Source organism: Ictalurus furcatus, chromosome 22, assembly GCF_023375685.1.
Source record: "Ictalurus furcatus strain D&B chromosome 22, Billie_1.0, whole genome shotgun sequence".
NCBI classification, from domain to species: Eukaryota; Metazoa; Chordata; class Actinopteri; order Siluriformes; family Ictaluridae; genus Ictalurus; species Ictalurus furcatus.
Genome location: NC_071276.1, coordinates 16,271,854 through 16,291,378, shown reverse-complemented (window position 1 = coordinate 16,291,378; position 19,525 = coordinate 16,271,854). Strand labels below are relative to the sequence as shown.

The 19,525-nt window shown below is 38.8% G+C and overlaps 2 protein-coding genes and 1 long non-coding RNA gene across 7 annotated transcripts in view; 2 read left to right on the top strand and 1 right to left on the bottom strand.

Moving 5' to 3' along the window:
- The window catches only part of ak8 (adenylate kinase 8), a 29,911-nt gene extending 19,369 nt beyond the window's left edge, over positions 1–10,542 (bottom strand). Inside the window, exons 1-7 of one of the 4 annotated variants that reach the window (XM_053654046.1) lie at positions 10,330–10,542; positions 9,790–9,873; positions 9,622–9,706; positions 8,998–9,047; positions 8,404–8,514; positions 7,689–7,757; positions 56–137 (exon numbers count right to left, since the gene is read on the bottom strand). In XM_053654046.1, the coding sequence (XP_053510021.1) occupies positions 56–137; positions 7,689–7,757; positions 8,404–8,514; positions 8,998–9,047; positions 9,622–9,706; positions 9,790–9,873 (481 nt within the window). In that variant the 5' untranslated portion in view covers positions 10,330–10,542. The remainder of the gene's footprint in view (positions 1–55; positions 138–7,688; positions 7,758–8,403; positions 8,515–8,997; positions 9,048–9,621; positions 9,707–9,789; positions 9,874–10,329) is intronic. The other 3 variants (XM_053654045.1, XM_053654043.1, XM_053654044.1) reach the window with 3 other exon arrangements.
- Positions 10,511–19,518, top strand: spaca9 (sperm acrosome associated 9). 2 transcript variants are annotated; one of them, XM_053654048.1, is made up of 5 exons: positions 10,511–10,634; positions 11,627–11,792; positions 13,460–13,662; positions 17,350–17,678; positions 18,897–19,518. In XM_053654048.1, exons 2-4 carry the CDS (start codon positions 11,649–11,651, stop codon positions 17,633–17,635), a joined length of 633 nt encoding a protein of 210 aa, XP_053510023.1. In that variant the 5' UTR covers positions 10,511–10,634; positions 11,627–11,648; the 3' UTR covers positions 17,636–17,678; positions 18,897–19,518. The 2 variants fall into 2 exon arrangements, with proteins under 2 accessions (XP_053510023.1, XP_053510022.1); XM_053654047.1 differs by lacking the exon at positions 18,897–19,518 and having other exon boundaries at positions 17,350–17,793.
- On the top strand, positions 14,830–16,745 carry LOC128625595 (uncharacterized). Its single transcript, XR_008388976.1, has 2 exons — positions 14,830–15,967; positions 16,164–16,745. It is a non-coding gene; the product is annotated as an uncharacterized LOC128625595 (long non-coding RNA).
- Positions 19,519–19,525: the final 7 nt, after the last annotated feature.

The window sequence follows — 19,525 nt, the reverse complement described above, 5'->3', positions numbered from 1 at the left end:
TCAAGTGTGAATGTGTTATGTTCGTGTGTATGTTTGAGAGAAGTGTAGCACTGACCAACATGCTCGGGGGTGATGCCAGATGCCTGCAGACATAGTGCCTCTTCTCTGCTTTTGGGGATGGCCTCTAGCATCCAACCCTATACATACAACACACAGCACAAAAAAAACCCCCACAAAGACAAAAAAAACCACATGTCATTGCAATGTTAGCAAAGAAATCAATAGAAATCAATAGAAGAGGCTGAAGATGTATGACTTTGCTGTACTTTTCAGGTAACTGGATTTATAACACAATTAATACCTTACCAATGTATAATTCATATAAACCATATCCTTGAATGAGTGTGAGATTTTTTAAAAAATGACTGCATAAAATAATAATATAAATACACACTAAATTGGCCCGTATGGGGTTTCAGGCAAAAGCAGGGTTAAATCCATGAAACCTTGAAAATGTGCCTAATTCTCCAGATTCTCTTCTCCCATCTTACAAAGGCATAAAAAGAACATAAGAAGAGGGAAATCACATGCATATCATTCATTAACTACAAATCCATAAAAAACCCCTCTCTCTAATAGTCTCCTAAATCCCAAAGCTTGCTGCTCAATGGTGCGGCAAAATAAAGAAGCCTCAAAGAAAAGCGTCTCCCTCAAGTGCTTGTTAGGGGCCAACTTATTACCGTGGCAAATAATCTTCAAATAAATAAGTATATTCAACAAACATTTATAGATCTAAGTGTTATCAGATGAGTTGTGGGTTTTTGCTGCCGAGTTTCCTGCGCTTGTTTGGAATCGGTCTTTGTTTCTGGCAGCTTTGATCTTTAACACAGAGCTCATCCCTTGTTTCAGGTAATCTCAGAGCGCAAGTTTCCTTCCACTTACTTTCCCATTAAATGTATGATTGCACCTGTGTGTAGCGGTAAGGTCCATAGGCTGGGCCTGGTAACTTTACACTCAGAATGGAGATAGATTTGGAAGTGTTAATTAAATAGATCTGAACGAAAGGGAAAAAATGACAGAATGACAGAAAAAAAAAACCTGGACAAAACATCAGCCTGGACAGTGGATGATAATTAGATCATAAATGTAAGAGAAATTTAATTCTGAAAATTTCCTAGGCTAAATGTACTAGCCCTATTCGATTCGTTTTACATAGGGAGGTGGGATAATATTTTTTACGGTGTATCTCTGGGGTGTATACAGGGTCCATCCCTATGAGTAATCACAGTTTTAGATACTTCACATTTCCTATTTCATACACTTTTCACAGAGATCATGATTCATTTATAATGCTAACTTCTCTACACATACTAAGGTAAAGTTTGGTGTTCCGTAGGGTTCTGTTTTAGGCTCAGTGATTTTTTTCTTTATATATGCTACCTCTGGGTAAAATGATTCATAAACATGGTGTTAGCTTCCAGTATTATGTTGATGACACACAGTTGTATGTTTAAGCAAAGCCAGATGACAGACACCAGCTTAATAAAGTTGAGGAATGTGTAAAGTACTTCATCTGGTGTTCCCTTTGCTATTGAGGTGTGTGGTGTCTTCATGCCAAGACCAAGAGTTCTGTAAGGCCTTCAGAAAAAAAACATTGTAGATGCCAATGATTCTGGCAAGGGATTTAAAAAGATCTGCAAATTATTTGAAATACATCATTCCACTGTAAGGAAAATAATCTACAAATGGTGCAGATTTCAAACGACTGCCAATTAGTCCAGGACTGGCCGTCCCAGCAAATTCAGCCCAAGAGCAGACCATCTGATGCAAAATGAAGTCTCCAAGAACCACAAAATTTCATCACAGGATGTGCTAGTAAGTCTTGCAACTGTTGGTGTCAAAGTGCACCAACAGAAAGAGATTGCACAAATTTTACCTGCATGGGAGGTGTGCCAGGAAAATGCCTTTGCAAGTCTACAGTACAGTTTGCTAATGAGCATATAGGCAAAGACCTGGCCTTTTGCAATAACATGCTCTGGACAGAAGAATCAAAGATAGAGTTGTTTGGCCACAGTAACAGCAGAAAGGTTTGGTGCAGACCAAAGACAGCTTTTCAGGAGAAGCACCTCATACCAACTGTGAAGCACGGTGGTGGAAATGTTATGGATTGGAGTTGCTTCGCTGCCTCAGGGACTGGACAGCTTGCATTCATTGATTCAACTATGAATTCTGCATCATATCAAAGAGTGCTTGAAGATAATGAGAGGCCATCTGTTCTAAAGTTGAAGTTGAACTGAAAGTGGACCTTTCAACAGGATAATGATCCTAAGCACACGAGCAAATCCACCAAGGAATGGTTCAAAAAGAAGAAATGGAGGGTTATGGAACGGCCTAGTCAAAGCCCAGATTTTAATCCCATTGAAATGTTGTGGGGGGATTTGATACGCGCAGTCCATGCAAGAAAACCCTCAAACGTCTTGCAACTGAAAGAATACTGCATGGAAGAGTGGTCAGAAATTCCAGCAAGCCTGGTGAACAATTAAAACGCCTACAAGACGTTTCTGCTAAAGGAGGCAATACTAGCTTCTGAGGCCAAGGGTGTATTTACATTTTTCCACAGAAGAATATCACTATCTCTCTATATTTCTGTTGAATAAATGATTGAAAAAGATCATTTTCCTTGTGGTTTTGTTCAAGTATACAGTATCAATTTCATTAATAGGCACTGTTTCAAAGATGATCAAATGATTGCTTGTCCAAAAATGTCAAAAAAAAGCCAACAATTTCCATGGGGTGTACTTATATAAAGCATGATCTCCACTTGATCCATCTGAAAACGCATGCAGTGAAGTAAGTTTTGCTAAATATGCTACTTTTTACTGGTTCACTGGCTACATTTAACTAAGGTAGCCTATTTTCTTTGCTAATGGCAGATTAGACTAGCATCAATTCCAGATGCTAACGTAAAATGGCTAGGAAGTAAATCAAATGTGAAAATTTTAGCTAATATCTTTTCACACAAAAACATGACTAACATCATTTTATCCCTAAGAAATGTAAACCTTTTACTTTTTTAATGCCTTAGTACATTTAAAAGTACTTATTTTTTACTTTCATTCAAGTACATTTTTGGTTGGATACTTCCACTTTTAATTCAGTACATTATCCATTGTATAATTTCACTTAAGTATAATTTTTCCCATCTGTGCGTAGGTTAAAACGTTGTACAATGACTACACCAGAAACAGGAATGCAAGCTACATGTGTAGAACCATTCTCCAGGTCTGAAGACAGGTGAGTCAAAAAGAGTGAAGTGGCTCTTCAAGCATCTAGTTCTGAAGGGTCGAGGGCAGGAGGAGAATTCCAGGCCAGGTCCCAGGCCTGATTGAAATTGTAATGAGACTGCCTCTGAACAACCCTCCCCACCCCCCACCCCTCACCCCCCATCCCCACACCCCCCATCCCCACACACACACACATTCTCCTCCTGTCCCCAGAGTCCTGCAGTGGCTTGCAGGATTCCTTTTCATCCGCACATCAAAAAGACGACATAGTGCCGGGGTGCTGCGCTCTGACCGAGACCCTAACGCTGGAACATCTGCAGTGATGCTCCCTATCACAGGAGAGACATGAGAGGAGCAGATGTCACCAGCTCAACAGCAGGCAGGGCAGGACACCGAGAGCCAACACTCTGACACAACTCTCACCTGACCTCGCTACTGAGCTCCCTACACAAAGGTCCTGTACAGCTTCCTTTCAAAGCTATTATTTGTGCTTAAAACACACACACACACACACACAAAACTTTCCAAACCAACTTCAATTGCTAACTTTCCTGCATATCTCCGCCGTCTCTCTATATATAGAATTAAAGGCATTATGCAAATTCTGACAGTGGAACTTTATTTGCAGGTCTCATTAGGGATCTGGAGGACTGCCACACTTGCTACAAGATCTTTCATTCTTTCTTTGCCTTCTTTTTTCCAATTTACTTTTCGTGTTCTTTGTCTGCGACTGTGAGGGCGTTCATTAACTTGCGACTTCACACTAATTCTCTATTCATTACCTGCGCTTCCTAACTTTCCCTACTCTCTTGATTTCCCCCTAGATTACTAGTCGGGTTTGCAAGCGGCAGCCTCGTGAGAGAGAGAGAGCATGAGATGGTGTACGTACAGTAATGCAGTGTAAGAAGCACTGACAGGCGGAGATAAACTATATGACCTAGATTAGATATTATTACATTCAGAGTTGCATAGTTGGGGGGAAAAACTCAAGTACAAACACATACGTAGCAAAAAAAACCCCCAGAAAACAGCAATTAAGCTTAGCCGTGTTGCATCTGTGTTAGTGGCTTTGTCAAGCTTTTCTTTTGTGACTTAAAGGAAAACTCCACCGGAATGACTTGCATATTAATCTTTATAAGTAGCATGTGATCTTCAACGGCATCCAAGATTTATTCCGTGAAGAAATTCTGATTCTTTTTTTTTCCCCACTTTTGGTTATTGGTTTCCTTCATTACCCACAATTCCATTCGACTATCTGCTGCTAGTGGTGCCAGTTGGATTCAGCCCTTGCTTCATCTCTACCAAAAGAGAGCGATGCAGCGGCGCTTTAGTCTTTTAGTCAGTCCAGCTGTCTCACCCCCCAGTTCCTCTAGCTTAAACTTTCATGCTAATACCACCTTCAACAACGTCATACTTGTCATGTTGTACATATCTACTTAGCCGAGCTGAGTCTCTGCTGTAACTCAGCACATATAGCTGAACTGCATTCTAGGACATTGCGTCCAAGTAAGTACGTTTGGTCCAATGTCAACGATCTCTCATTAATATGACGTTGAACGTTACTGAGATGATTAAGTGACAAAAGAAGCGCTTGCTCTTTTGTTTTTAGGAGCTGTAACCGATATCTCGTAACCGATATCTTGTAACACCATTGTAACTGCACTAACAATAACAATGTCCCCCTGTGACATCATCATGGCACACAGCTGCAAACTTCTCACACGAATAATGAAAAAACAGCACCGACTTAGAAATTAGCACCAGAGTCATTAATCACGTCAGAAATGTTTCAATATAAATCTAAATATGGTTGATGATTTTCTTCAAAGACTAAATGATGATGGCAGCTCATTCGATGGCACTGACTGTTTGAGACACTTCGCCAGGTGTGTTCATGTACAGAGGAAAAATCGTCTCCGTTTCTCCCTCATTTCACTGCACTTATGCAGATCAGCATGGGGCAATATAATTAAATAAGCTGATAAATAGCACCAGACAGTTTGCCTGCAGGGATAAACACCCATTACACCAAGATTAAAAGCAGATACTAATCATAAACTACCGAGATTAAAAACAGAAAGTTAATAGATGCCAAGTGGAAAAAGTTTAGGAATGAAATTCAGGGCTAAGTGAAACCATTTGCACGGTTTGAAAAGAAATATTAGAAAATGCCATTTGCAGTTTTGAATGATTTAGAGATTTCTCCACATACTTGCAGACAGGAAGGTGACACATCAGAGAAAGGAAGGATGAACAGGAGAGCATGCTGGGTGATCTGACGGCCACTCGGATTTATGTGGGTTGAAAAGCAGGAATGAAAATTGATTGGAGGACTCTTTAGTAGCGCAATAGAAGTTCAGGTGATTAAGACAGATTCAAAAGCCTATCGTGATGACAACGACACACACTCATCAATATACAAGAGATAGAAATGAGTCGTTAGAATTAATCAGAAATAAGATTGTGACCAGATTCTAAGCCAGGTTTTGACCCGAAATAAGGTCAAAGCAGATACAAATATTTCAGGTTTATATCATTTTTAGATTATATAAAAAATATGCTGATGCACTCCAGGGAATACAAATACACACATAGCAATGGTTTAAAAAATGGTTTAAACTGAATCCTCTTTCCCTAAAGCACTGTAAAGTTAACATACAGAACTTCATTGTGTTCATTGTGATGCGCACTCATGCTTTTAGAAAACTCAGCCCTGTATAAGTAAGATACAGTAAGTGTGCTATGTTTAACACATGGATGTGTGTTTGAAACCATTAATTATTATTATTATTTTTAACATATAACGTATTCAGCAAAAAAAAAGAAAATCTTTGATTTTAAAGATCATTTTGTAAAATCCAAATAAGCTTTACAGATCTTTATTGGAAAGGGTTTAAACGATGTTTTTCATGCTTGTTCAATGAACCATAAACAATTACTGCACATGCACCTGTGGAACAGTCCTTAAGACACTGATTGTTTACAGGCGCTAGGCAATTAAGGTCACAGTTACAATAACTTAGGACACTAAAGAGACCGTTCTACTGACTCTGAAAAACACCAGAAGAAAGATGTCTAGGGGTCCTGCTCACCTGCGTGAACATATCATAAGCCTGCTGCAGAGAGGCATGAGGACTGCAGATGTGTCCAGAGCAATAAACTGCAATGTCTGTAATGTAAGACGCCTGAGACAGTGCTACAGGGAGACAGGAAGGACAGCTGATCGTCCTTGCAGTGGAAAATTACATGTAACCGTGTGTGTCCCCAAGACGTGATCAAGAACTTGCAAATTCCTGGGTGGAAGAGTGGAGGAACATCTCACAGCAAATGACAAATCTGGTTCAATCCATGCGGATGAGATGCACTGTAGTACTTAAAGCAGCTGATGCCACCAGATACTGACTGTTACTTTTAATATTGACCCCCCCTTTGTTCAGGGACTCATTATTCCATTTCTGTTTGTCAAATGTCTGTGAAACTTGTTCAGTTTATGTCTCAGTTGTGAAATCTTTTTATGTTAATACAAATATTTACACATGTTAAGAAATTTGCTGGAAATAAAAGCAATTAAATGTGAGAGGATGTTTAATTTTTTTTGCTGAGTCTATATACCAGGGCAGTGGTGGCTCAGCGGTACAGGCTCTGGGTTACTGATCAGAAAGTCGGGGGTTCAAGCCCCAGCACCACCAAGCTGCTACTGTTGGGCACTTAAACCTCTCTGCTCCACGGGTGCCATATTATGGCTGACCCTGCGCTCTGACCCCAGCTTCCTAACAAGCTAGGACATGTGAAGAAAAGAATTTCACTGTGCTGTAATGTATATGTGACAAGTAAAGACTTCTTCTAATATATATATACCTTTATTTGTCACACACACACACACACACACACACACGCATATTCTGTATTTAATAGATTGGTTTCTCATAGTAATTATTTTTAAATTGTTACATATCTGCTGAAGCACAAAATGATCCACTCAAGGATTTTCAACAATATGAAACCAGCTTTGTTGTAGATTCATGTTTAAAATGACTCCAACACGATGCTGGCATTATGCAACTTCATAGGTTTCAATCATTTCAATAAAAAAAGATGAAAAACTTTTAGATGTGTGTTCAAAGTCACAAATGAAGTACCCCAAAATGAAAGCTTTGGAATTTTGAGATAGAGGAGTTGATAATATAAATATATCATTCAAATATATTATTATACTTAAGTCACCTACTAATGTTTTGTTCTTTCCAAAATATCTAAAATACTGATTCTCTAAAATAAACTCTGCTTACATACTCTAAAAATAAATTATCAGCTTATCACTTATATAGCTATCTTAAATCATGTAAATCTTTATTGAATAAAACAACCAACTACTAGTATTAATATAATGAAACTGATTCCTAATGTGTCAGTAATGGAGTCAATTTACAGATGACATTGTGGAGGAAAAGCCTCAATTCTTACCCGTCTCACACAGTCAGCTTTTGACAGCCGTTCCTCAATCAACTTGATCCAGAGGTCTTGTGGGATCTCCTAGCAGAAGGACAAGAACATACAACTACTTTCAAAATCTTCACTCTTACCCCATGTTCAAAAGGTGTTATATAATGTAGGGGAAGAAAGGAAAAAAAAAACATTCATCCAAGTTTAACTCAGACAGCTGCCACATTATTATTATTATTATTATTATTATTATTATTATTATTATTATTATTATTATCCTCCATCTATCCATTTTCCATTCCGCTTATCCTACACAGGGTCACGGGGAGCTTGGAGAGTATCCCAGGGGGTTTGGGGAACAAGGCACAAGGAGGTGGTGTTCACCTGAGCATAGCTCACTTGGATAGTTAATATAATTGTTCAGAAATGCATTCCTCAGGTATAGAACAATTAGTTGCGTCAATCGTAGACATAGTTTGGAAAGTATTTTTTTTTTTTATACCAGATGACTTATTTACTACTTGAGTATAATTTTCTTAATTGCTTTTACTCAGCTCAGTGTGTTTTGTACTCTTTCCACCACTGCAGCTCACCCTGATGTTAATCACCACATTGCTATGTGTGTATTTAATCATTACTGTTTATTTGGGCTATTAAAGGCTTTATTGGATGACTCCTCACACATGCATATACAGTACAGTCATTGTAAAACTGAAGTGAGTGATAAAAGTCCCACCTGACCCTCCTCTGTGTACTGCCTTATGGCTCTGGTCAGCTCAGTGTCATCCTTAAGGATGCTGCTAGAGGTTATATGAACAGCACCGATGCGCTCACACAACTTTTTAGCCTGTGACAAAAAAAAAAGAGATCAATTTGAAATAGAATATGAGATAAAACACACACACACACACACACACACACACACACACACACAAATTGTGAAGACAGAGTATTATTGAGAATCCCAGATGGAGGACATTTTGTGGTGAAAACTCAACTGGAATAAATAATTGAGAGGATATGAATGTGACTGGACTTTATCCTGCGACATATTTGCAGTTTTGCTAAAAGTGTAGTGTTACATATCTTTTATATCTTACAGTTTGATTTATAATAGATTTGAAGTATGAAATACATCAAAAAGTGAATCATTACAATGCTGCATGAGGTCATGTAAAAATATGTACATATAATACTACTGCTACTACTACTACTACTACTACTACTACTAATAATAATAATAATAATAATAATAATAATAACTACCACCATCACTACTACTACTACTACTACTACTACTAATAATAATAATAATAATAATAATACTTACTACTGTTGTTTTCCCAGAGGCTGGTGGGCCCAGTATCACAACTCTTGGCACTAAAACAATTTTTATAAATGTAAATCTGTCATCAGAACCAAACACACCAGCTAAATTGTGTGATTTATGGTCCGCTGACTTATTTGATTAAACACCGCACATTTTCATTCGCTTATATAGTAATAGTCTGCCACCTGCTGGTAGATTCAAGACGTTCATGTATTTAGACCAGTCAGTACATTCAAGGTGCAATACAAATAAATAGTTTAAGCTATTGTCACAGAACCTATCTGGATAAAACTGGAAACTTGCCTTCCGGTCCGGAAAGTTTGTTTGTGTTTGGATTGGCCTCTTGTCAGTATTTTTATAGACACAGCCCCAAACATCCTCATGAATCATTATAAGGAGAAGTTGCATATTTATAGAGTTGTATCTCGGCTTTCCAGCAGTTGAATGTCTGATTACACTTGAAACTGATGTCATGACATTCCTTGCTAAGACTAACTCTATTTGAGCCACCATAAGCCACACATCTTACCTAATGCACCTTTAAATGTTGCTATAAATAAACCTGTAGTTTATTCAAACCTAGATTGTTGTAGAAACTCCTACACACAGTTGTAGAGGTCTCACCTTCTACACTTTCCCTCTTCAGCAGCCTGATCAGGTACTGAATGGGATCTTCTGGCTTGTCTATCACCAGGTTTCTCACTAGGGTCTGTGTAACAGAAGGATTTGGTTATTGGTTTATTTTGGTGACTGGTTTATTGATAGTATACAGAGAGTCAGGATGTTACTTACCTGAATAAGGTCGAATATTTCATGCTTCTCTGCATAAACAGACATTTCAGGGGGAATCCTTAAAGGTTTGACGGTTGCATCCATCTTTAGCAATAAGAATGTAATGTCATTAAAAAGAGAAGAGAGGAGAGAGAATGGAAAAGAAGAAAAGATGTAAGAACTTGGTTTTTTTTTTCTTTTCAATTGTCCAGTACATTTGAACGTGTCAATAACAATAACAGGCTCAGAATATTTAATAATAGTCAGAATATTTATAGTACATGTGTATTTTCGTTTACTTCAGAGATATGCGGAAATTTCTTTGCAAAAACGTGTTTAACGAGGTAAATTAAAAACAATTATAGTGAAGATAGAATTTTTTTAAACACTGTAGACGTGCCTCTCTCCATAGACTCTATAGAAATAGAGATATGGCCCTTTCCAATATGGCGGACGAGTCGACGTATGTACAAGCTAGCAAGAGCGGCTAATTCGGTATCCCAGTATCTCTCTCTCTCTCTCTTTTTAACTGTATGAGAGGTATAGGTCGAATATACTTACTTTCAGTCACTAACCTTTTTTATTACCACAGCTAAAGACAACGTTGTTGTTCTTCTTTTACGTGTCCAATAATAATAATAATAATAGTAATTAAACCAGCGGTAAAAACTTGCACTCTTGAAGCTGTGCGTCTTCCTACACTTGTTGCCAATGGTTACAGGCTCGGCCTATCGTCTTCGTGGCCGTGCGCATGCGCATCAAGCGCTCTCCGAACTGTGTACGGTTTCCGAGCAACGCCACCACATTAGCTCGTGCAGGAAGGAATTTCGAAAGCGAACACGACAGGCACGTTTTCTTCTTCTCTGGTAAATTTAACGACGTGTGAATGATTATAGTCATTTTTAGATCTAAATCGAAGTCTCATTTAAGAGTATAGCGTAAACTGAAAAGGTTTCATTTAGAGCAAAGTGTCCTTTCTAAAATAAATAAATAAATAAATAAATAAATAATTAAAAAATAGAAACTCTCATAGAATTTGTAATGGTTTTAATGGTTATAATGGGAATTGTATTTGGTTTGAATGGAAACTGTAATAGTCCCTGTGGGTTTCTATTGGTACTTTGTTGCCTTCTATTGGTGGCATGTTACAGTATGTCTAGTGGTTACCATTAAGGACCATTAATGGTTTTAATGGTCACCTGATGGTTTGTAATGGTATTTGTGGTGGAAACCATTAAAATTTGAGTGCACAGTGGCTCACACCTCCAGGTTGGGGGTTCGAGTCTCGCTGTGGCCCTATGTGCGTGGAGTTCGCATGTTCTCCCTATGCTGCGGGGGTTTCCTCCGGGTACTCCAGTTTCCTCCTCCAGTCCAAAGACATGCATGGTAGGCTGACTGGCATGTCCAAAGCGTCCGTAGTGTGTGAATGTGTATGTGATTGTGCCTTGCGATGGCTTGGCACCCAGGGTGTACCCTGCCTTGTGCCCCATGATCTCTGGGATAGGCTCCAGGTTCCCCACGACCCGGTAGGATAAGTGGTATAGAAAATGGATGGTGGATGGACCATTAAAATTTCTGTTATGTTTCTATTGTTTGCTTTTTTCAGCAGGGGTGTGTAAGTGTGTAGATATTATTATTATTATTATTATTTTGTTATTATTGTTATTATTATTATTATTATTATTATCTTTGCTTGTATTTCCTCATTTGTAAGTCGCTTTGGATAAAAGCGTCTGCTACATGAATACATGTAAATGTATTATTATTATTATTATTATTATTATTATTATTATTATTATTAGTGTGTTTTCTCAGCATAGCGATACTGAAATTGTAGTGTGTGTTGTGTCGGTATGAGTGTATTATATGAGTGAGACAGAATGGATGAAGTGAGAAAGATGTTGTTGTTGGTTACTGAGAAGCATCAGCTCTTTAAGCAGCAGCAGTTCAGCTTCATAGCGGCGCTGGAGCGCTCCCGAGAGCACGCGTACCACCGGACACAACCCGTGTCTACTGTCACACAGGTCAGCAAAACCTCTACACTCTGTACTCATTTTAAAATCCAGGCAAGCAGTTTTGCAGTTTATGGTTCAGCAGGTTAAAAAATTTAAAGCCAAAAGTATGTGGACACCTCAGCATCACACCCATATGTAAGTCTTCCACAAACTGTTCTCACAACGTTTAAAAAAGCACACAATTGTATAGAATGTCTTTGTATGCTGTAGCATTCAAAGTGAAGCATTCCCTTCACTGGAACTAAGAGGCCCAACCCTGTTCCAGCATAACAATGCCCCTGTGTGAGCTCCATGTTTGCCAGGGTTGGAGTAGAAGAACTGCACCGAGCCTTGACCTCAACCCTACTGAACACCTTTGGGATGAACTGGAATGCCGACTGCACCCCAACATCACTGCCTGACCTCACTAATGTGCTTGTGGCTGAATGAGCACAAATCCCCACAGCCACGCTCCAAAACCTAGTGGAAAGCCTTCCCAGAAGAGTGGAGCTTTTTATAGAAGCAAAAGGGGGGCTAAGCTGGAATGGGATGTTCAACAAGCACATATGGGTGTGGGTGTGATGATCAGCTGTCCACATACTTTTGGCCATATAGTGGACATTTTACATGTGATCGTTCGTGATTATGTGAGCAATGTGTGATTACAAATGAACACACATACTACTACTACTTACTACTACTACTACTAATAATAATAATAATATTAATAATAATAATAATAATAGCCTATGTAGGGGGCACGTGGCTTAGTGGTTAGCATGTTGTGCCTTGCATCTCTGGGGGTAGGGGTTCAAATCCTCCCCAAAAATTCATTGTGCCCTGCGATGGGTTGGTACCCTATCCAGGTTGTCCCCTGGCAGGTGCCCCAAGTTCCTTGGGATAGGTTCCAGGCTCCCCCACAACCCTGTGTAGGATAAGCAGTATGGAAAAGTGCTTGATGGATAATAGCCTATGTGATAAATAATCCCACAAACCATGTGTGTAGAATAAAAAAACACCTGCTCTGCATGTGAAAATGTGTCAAACATAATGTGTCTATCTACCAAACGTATAAATGTCACATTAAATTGTAAATTCATGTGAAATTTCACTTCTGAAAAAAAAAAAAATCTCATGACTGTAAAACAAGAAAAGAGCATTTTTAAATTTCTGAAACTGGAATATAGCCTCATCAAACCAAGTCAAAGGATGCACAACTTGCTCTTAGGTAGCATTGTAATGAATCCAATCATACTCCTGACATGTTAATCCCGTATCTGCAGAAAATAAAAGGACATCCAGTGTATTTTTCCTCTCTTTTAAAATCCAAAACTCTTTCTAGAGTTTATGAAGTGTATCAAAACGGACATGAAGAAGCAGCAGTTGATTTGTATTGTATTACCTTTCTGTACACTGTTATGTTTAACATTTATAGTGAAACCTGACTGCATGCTTACTCATCAATTCCGATCTGTATTATTAATGATACTGTAAAACTTCCTAGCATAATAAATAAGTAAAATAAATAAACAAAATGGCTATATTGTATATTTTTTGTGTTACAGTCCATCTAACAGGTCTAATGCTTGGCCCTAAAATAGGAATTGGCCAGGAGCAACTAAGCACATTCACTGCTGTATAAATGAATGCAAGTAATTTATTTAATACTGTATAAAAATGTGTCATTCTGTGTTTAGGTGCAACGGTACATGACACACCACTGCAGCAATGCCACAGACAGGCGGGTCTTCTCACTCTTCCTGGACATCATGGACGCTCTCAGGGCGGCGTTTCAAAAAATTGAATTTTTAGCATCAGTCCAGAACCACTCAAGTAAAGCTCTGGACACTTGCAGGAATGTTTTCAGCCCTGACTGTGACTTCAGCCAGTTCCAAGCACAGTTAAGAGACAATGCATGTTTACACATTAAGTAAAGAAGTAGGTAAAACCCTTGTGGGAGTGCTGTTCCAGGAAAATAATCAATGACAAGGTGGTGGGATGTACCCCAATGTGAAGGGACTTTATTACCACTACAAAGTTGATTCCTTTCCAATAACATCACATCCTGAAGTGTTTTATTCCTCTTACACCACAGCAATTTGTCAATGATTACAAGTTTTCATTTGTTAAAGAACATCCGTTTACTGTTACATTTAACATTGTGGAACATCCATGAGACACTGATGTTATAACAGCTTTTCCTCATCAGCTGCTCTTTTTTTTCTCTTTCATGTAAGTTAATAAGACACAAAACACCCACATCCTCCATACTGAAGATTTTCCCATGTCAGAAAACTTACTGATCGTTACATACACACCTTATATGTCCTTATACATCTTTGTTAAATAACAATCCGTTTATCATCGCCCGGATCAAGTCCCATACAATAACATATTAGAACGAGCGTGTTAATATAAACAGATCATTCGAATTACAGCCAGAACTACATTCAGAGCTGCTGCTATGAAAATTAATCAACACCTGCCAACCAATCAGATTCAATTAATTCAACAGTGTCATGTTATAAGATGAATGACTAAATGGCCGGCTCATTCAGTGCTGTGAAAAGGTATTTGCTGATTTTTCTGATTTCTTCTATTTTTGGGTATGTCTCGTACTAAATTGTTTCAAAAATTAAAACAAAGGCAATCTGAGGAAACACAAAATACAGTTTTTAAATGATGATGCTATGTATTGAAGCAAAAACATTACCCAGTACAAACTGTGCCTCTGTGAAAATGTATTTGCTCCCGTAGTTATTAATTCCCCAAATCTATGAAACTGAATTCATAATGGGGTTCAGCTGGACTAGACACAACCAGGCCTGATTACTGCAAACCCTGTTCAATCAAATCAACACTTAAGTAGAGTGGATAGAAAAAGGTGACACACCCCTGTTAAAATTGCAGGATTTTTGTGATGTAAAAGAAAATGAAACTAGGTTAAATCATGTCAGAAACTTTTTCGCCGTTATTGTGAAATTGCAACGTATAAATATCAAGTGACAAACACCTAGAAATATTTATTTATTTATTTATTTATTTATTTGGGGGGGGGGGGGGGGGAGCATAGAGAAAAACAAAAAACTTCCAATACCCCAATACCCAGCTTGGATGAGTGTGCACACCCTTTTATAATATAATAATCAACCAAATCACATTCAAACTCATGTTAAATACTAATTAGTGTACACCTGCCATCAATTAAAGTGACTAATTAACCCCAAATAAAGTACAGCTGTTCCTATAGGATTTTCCTGACATCTTCTTGGTAACATCCAACTGGAAGAGCCATGGGCCACAAAGAGCTTAGAAAGCAGGTACGGGATCTCACCGTTAAAAAATATCAATCAGGAGTGGGTTAAATTTTTTTCCAAGATATTGGATACACCATGGAACACTGTAAAGACAATAATCAACAAGTGGAGGAAATATGGCACGACGGTGACTACTAAGAACAGGACGTCCCTCTAAAATTGATGAAGATCAGGAGAAAACTGGTCAGGGAGACTGCAAAGAGGCCTACAACAACAGTAAAAGAATTGCAGCAATTTCTGGCTAGTACCGGTTGCTTCCTACATGTGACAATCTCCTGAATTCTTCATATATCTGGGCGATGGGGTAGGGTGGCATGACGGAAGCCATTTTTAACCAATAAATAAATAAATAAATAAATAAATGCATCAAATCTCCCCAAACCCAAAATGTGGAATAATGTGTTATGGTCTGATGAGACCATAGTTGAACTTTTTGACCATACTATCAAAAGAAGTTTGGCACAAAATAATAGCACAGAACCAAAAGACCACCATCCCCATGGGGAAGCATACTTTGGGGCTGTTTTTCTTTAGCATCAGGGTGGAGGGAGTAATGAATCGCTCCAAATACTAGTCAAATTTTGGCGCAAAACCTTAAGTCTTCTGCTAAAACACTTTAAGGTGAAGAGGAATTTCACCTTCAGCATGACAACGACCCAAAGCAAACCTCCAGATCAACAAAGGATTGGCTTCACCAAAATAAGTTCAAGGTTGTGGAATGAGTCAGCCAGAGTCCAGACCTGATTCCAATTAAAGATCTGTGGGGCAACCTGATGAGGGCTGTGCACAGGAGATGTGGCAAACTGACTGACTCTTGCACAAAAAGATTGAATGCTGTGATAAAATCGAAAGCTGCTTCAACTGAAGTGTGCACACTTATGCAACCAGGTTATTATATATATATATTTAAAAAAAAAAATTCATTTATTTTCCCTAAAATTATTCTTATTGTTTTTCACTTTAATTAATAGGTTAAAACTTCACAATAAAGGTTCTGACATGATTTACCATGTTTTAAATTTTTTTGGCATCACAAAAACCTGCAATTTTAACAGGGGTCTATAGATTTTTCTTTTATTCACAGGAGAACTTTTTAAACAGCATGAAGTTAAAAGGTTAAAAGGTCATACCCAGTAACACACTGCGGCAAAGTTGAAAGAAATTCCAGAAATGATGAGGAAGAAGGTGATTGAAATACCAGTCTGGGAAGGGCTACAAAGCTATTACAAAGGTTCTGGGACTCCAAAGAATCACAGTGAGAGGCACTATCTCCAAATGGAAAAACTCTGCACAGTAGTGAACCTTCCCAGAAGTGGCCAACCTTCTAAAATTCCTCCAAGAGCCCAGCAACGACTCATCCAGCAAGTCACAAAAGATGAAAGGACAACATCAAAGGAACTACAGACCTCTCATCAGTAAAGGTCACTGTTCCTGACTCCACTATCAGAAAGCCAGTGGGCAAAAATGCCATCCATGGAATAGAGGCGAGGTGAAAACCACTGCTGACCCAGAACATCATTAAGGCTTGTCTGAATTTTTCCAAAACACACCTTGATGATCCTCAAACCTTTTGGGAGAATGTTCTGTGGATTGAGGAGTCGAAAGTGGAACTGTTTGGAAGACAGGCGCCCCGTTACATCTGGCGTAATCCAAACACAGAACTCCACAAAAAGAACATCATACCTACGGTCAAGCATGGTGGTGGAAGTGTGATGGTGTGGGGATGCTTTGCTGCTTCAGGGCCTGGGCAACTTGCAATAATTAAGGGAAACATGAATTCTGTTTTCAACCAGAAAATCCTAAAGGAGAACGTCCGCTCTTCCGTCCGTAAGTTGAAATTCAAGTGCAACTGGATTATGCAGCAAGACAATGATCCAAAGCATAGGAGTAAGTCCACCTCTGAATGGCTCAAAATTAAAGTTTTGGAGTGGCCTAGTCAAAGTCCTGACTTGAACCCTATTGAGATGCTGTGGCAGGACCTTGAACGGACAGCTCTCGCTCAAAAACCCTCCAGTGTGGCTGAATTAAAGCAGTTCTGCAAAGAAGAGTGGGCCAAAATTCCAAGCGTTTGGTTGCAGGTGGCACAACCAGGTGTTGGATAACTTTTTTTTTTTTGCTTCCGTTTACTCAGGTTGCCTTTGTTTCATGTTGTATTTTGTTTGACAATCTAAAACTATTTAGTACGAGATACGCACAAACAAACAGAAGAAATCAGGATAAATGTTTATCCTGTTTCTTTGTGGTACCATTTATCTCTGCCCTCTCTGCAGTTACCCACATGATGCGGTGAACCGTCTGAGTTGTAACGAGGCTCAAAACTACTATGGAGGAGTCGTCAGCGTGATTCCTAGGACTCTGGACCTGCTCAGCATAACCCTCTCAGAACTGGAGCAAGCTAGTACCAAAAGGGTTTCTCAGACGGATATTATGGCGTCTGAGCATGGAACAGCAGCTGATAACACAGAGAACATGCTCATGCGGTCCTCCAAGCCTGCGTGTAAAGCTGCAGATGGATGGAAGCCTGCATGGAGGCCACCAGGTCGCAGAAGAATGTGAAAACACACCGGCATTTTGTTTCTCTCTCTCTCTCACCGCCCAAGTAAATCCACTAAAATATACATGAATAATTTGCAGTGCAAACACTTCCGTGATCATCTTAATTAACGAATTGTGTGGAATATACTAATAAATTAATCAATGAAAACAAAACATGCAAAACATATATTTTATTTTATTCCTGATCATAGCTTTACAAGTAGAATACCTTTTCTTTGTGTGTCTTCAGAATCAATACTTCTTTTTTTTATTATTATTTATTTTTTATTTAAACAGAGTCCCTGAGGACATCTGACTCCACTCCAGATTATTGTCAAATTGTACCATAGTTTGTAAGAACCATTGTAATTTGGCTTCTGGGGCACGGAGAGATGTCCTTTTATCTTAAGGCATTTTGTGAACAAAATGAAATCACACAGATGTCAGTGGGAGCCATGTTGACAGATACACGTCATTCAAATGAAACATAAGCTGCAAGGTTTAAAATAGTGAGCAGGAGAGTCGGATCATCATGCATGGGTTCTGTGGTCAGTTCGGTTTCCTGAACGGAGTCGGCGAAAAGTCCGAAGTCCGAACGGTTCTTGATAATCTCTAGGACATCGTCGTCGTGTCAGGCGTTTCCTTCAGTTACTGATTAATGGGGGTGTTTCACATTTTTAGCTGAAACCATGCTGTAGTACAAGAGATCATAAATATCCCTGATTTGGAGAAAATGATTTACAATCTTCTAACGATTCAAACTCTTCTCAGGAGAAGGGCATTACTTATTACTATGTGTGTGAGAGCTTAGATTTCAGGTGATCAGCTGTGCCGTTGAGTTTTAGTGTATTTGTGATTGTAGTCTATACATTGCTACCATAAAACATTCACGTTTCACATACAATCCAAGCAGCGATGAGTTTTCTCTTCCTCTTCTTCTTGTTCTTCCCATTACATAACTGTGACGGTAAAATCTAAAACATATTTCACTGAAGAGCCTGGCCTAGCCAAATCTTAGGCACTACCTGTTTACAGAATGAACAGCAGTGGAGTTTGTGTTGTGTGATGTCTCTAGCTGCGCAGCGGAGGCAGGGGGGGAAAAAAGAAAACAAAAAACCCTATATGGATTTACACCTTCCATGCTTCTGATCTGGCATTGAAATGTAATGCTAAGAGAAGTATTGCACTAGTGTCTGGGCTTTCTAAACCCAGGATTAAGCTGAATTAATAACAAATAAATTCTATATCGTGTAACACTTGCTTCATCTTTTCCTTCTTACAGGCGAAGCACCCAAAGCAAGGTTATGACATCATCTATCCCACCTACATCGATCATAGCTGCTTCTTTTTTTTTTTTTTGCCTTTCTTTCACAGTTGTATCTGACTATTGATTTGTTGATGATGCACAAAGTATTTACAGTGCTTGATTCGTAGGGGAGGAAAGAAATAACAAATTGTTACGAGACAAAACAGCTTAACGATATTTCCGTGTCATTCGTTCGAACGTCACGAAGACCCTTTGGCTTGGACAAACGCGTACGAGCTCGTAAACTAATTGGGAAGTTACAAAAGCAAAACACAGCAATTAAAGCAATACGTGTTCTAGTTAATACGGTAAGGGGCCAAACACAATCCACACACAACATAACCACCACTGCAGCGTGTTTTACACACATCTGAAGCTGAAATGTCTAGCAAACAATCCAATACAGGAACAAAACCAAATTGGATCGATAAACGTCTCAAGTGTACTTCTTTTTTGAAATTTTTTTTTTTTATACCATAGCGCATAAGTGCTCTTATTTCACACCGCGGTGGTTACGAGACTATAAGAGTGGATGAATTGGTTAAAGCTACAATCAGTATGATTTAGGTGCGAGTTTTAATGAAAATGATGAACTGTGATCGCAG

Coding starts and splice junctions, on each gene's coding strand:
- spaca9 (XM_053654048.1), top strand. CDS start 11,649: ATGGATGAAGTGAGAAAGATGTTGTTGTTGGTTACTGAGAAGCATCAG. Junction 11,793..13,459: donor CCGTGTCTACTGTCACACAG/GTCAGCAAAACC, acceptor TTCTGTGTTTAG/GTGCAACGGTACATGACACA. Junction 13,663..17,349: donor TTCAGCCAGTTCCAAGCACA/GTTAAGAGACAA, acceptor CCCTCTCTGCAG/TTACCCACATGATGCGGTGA.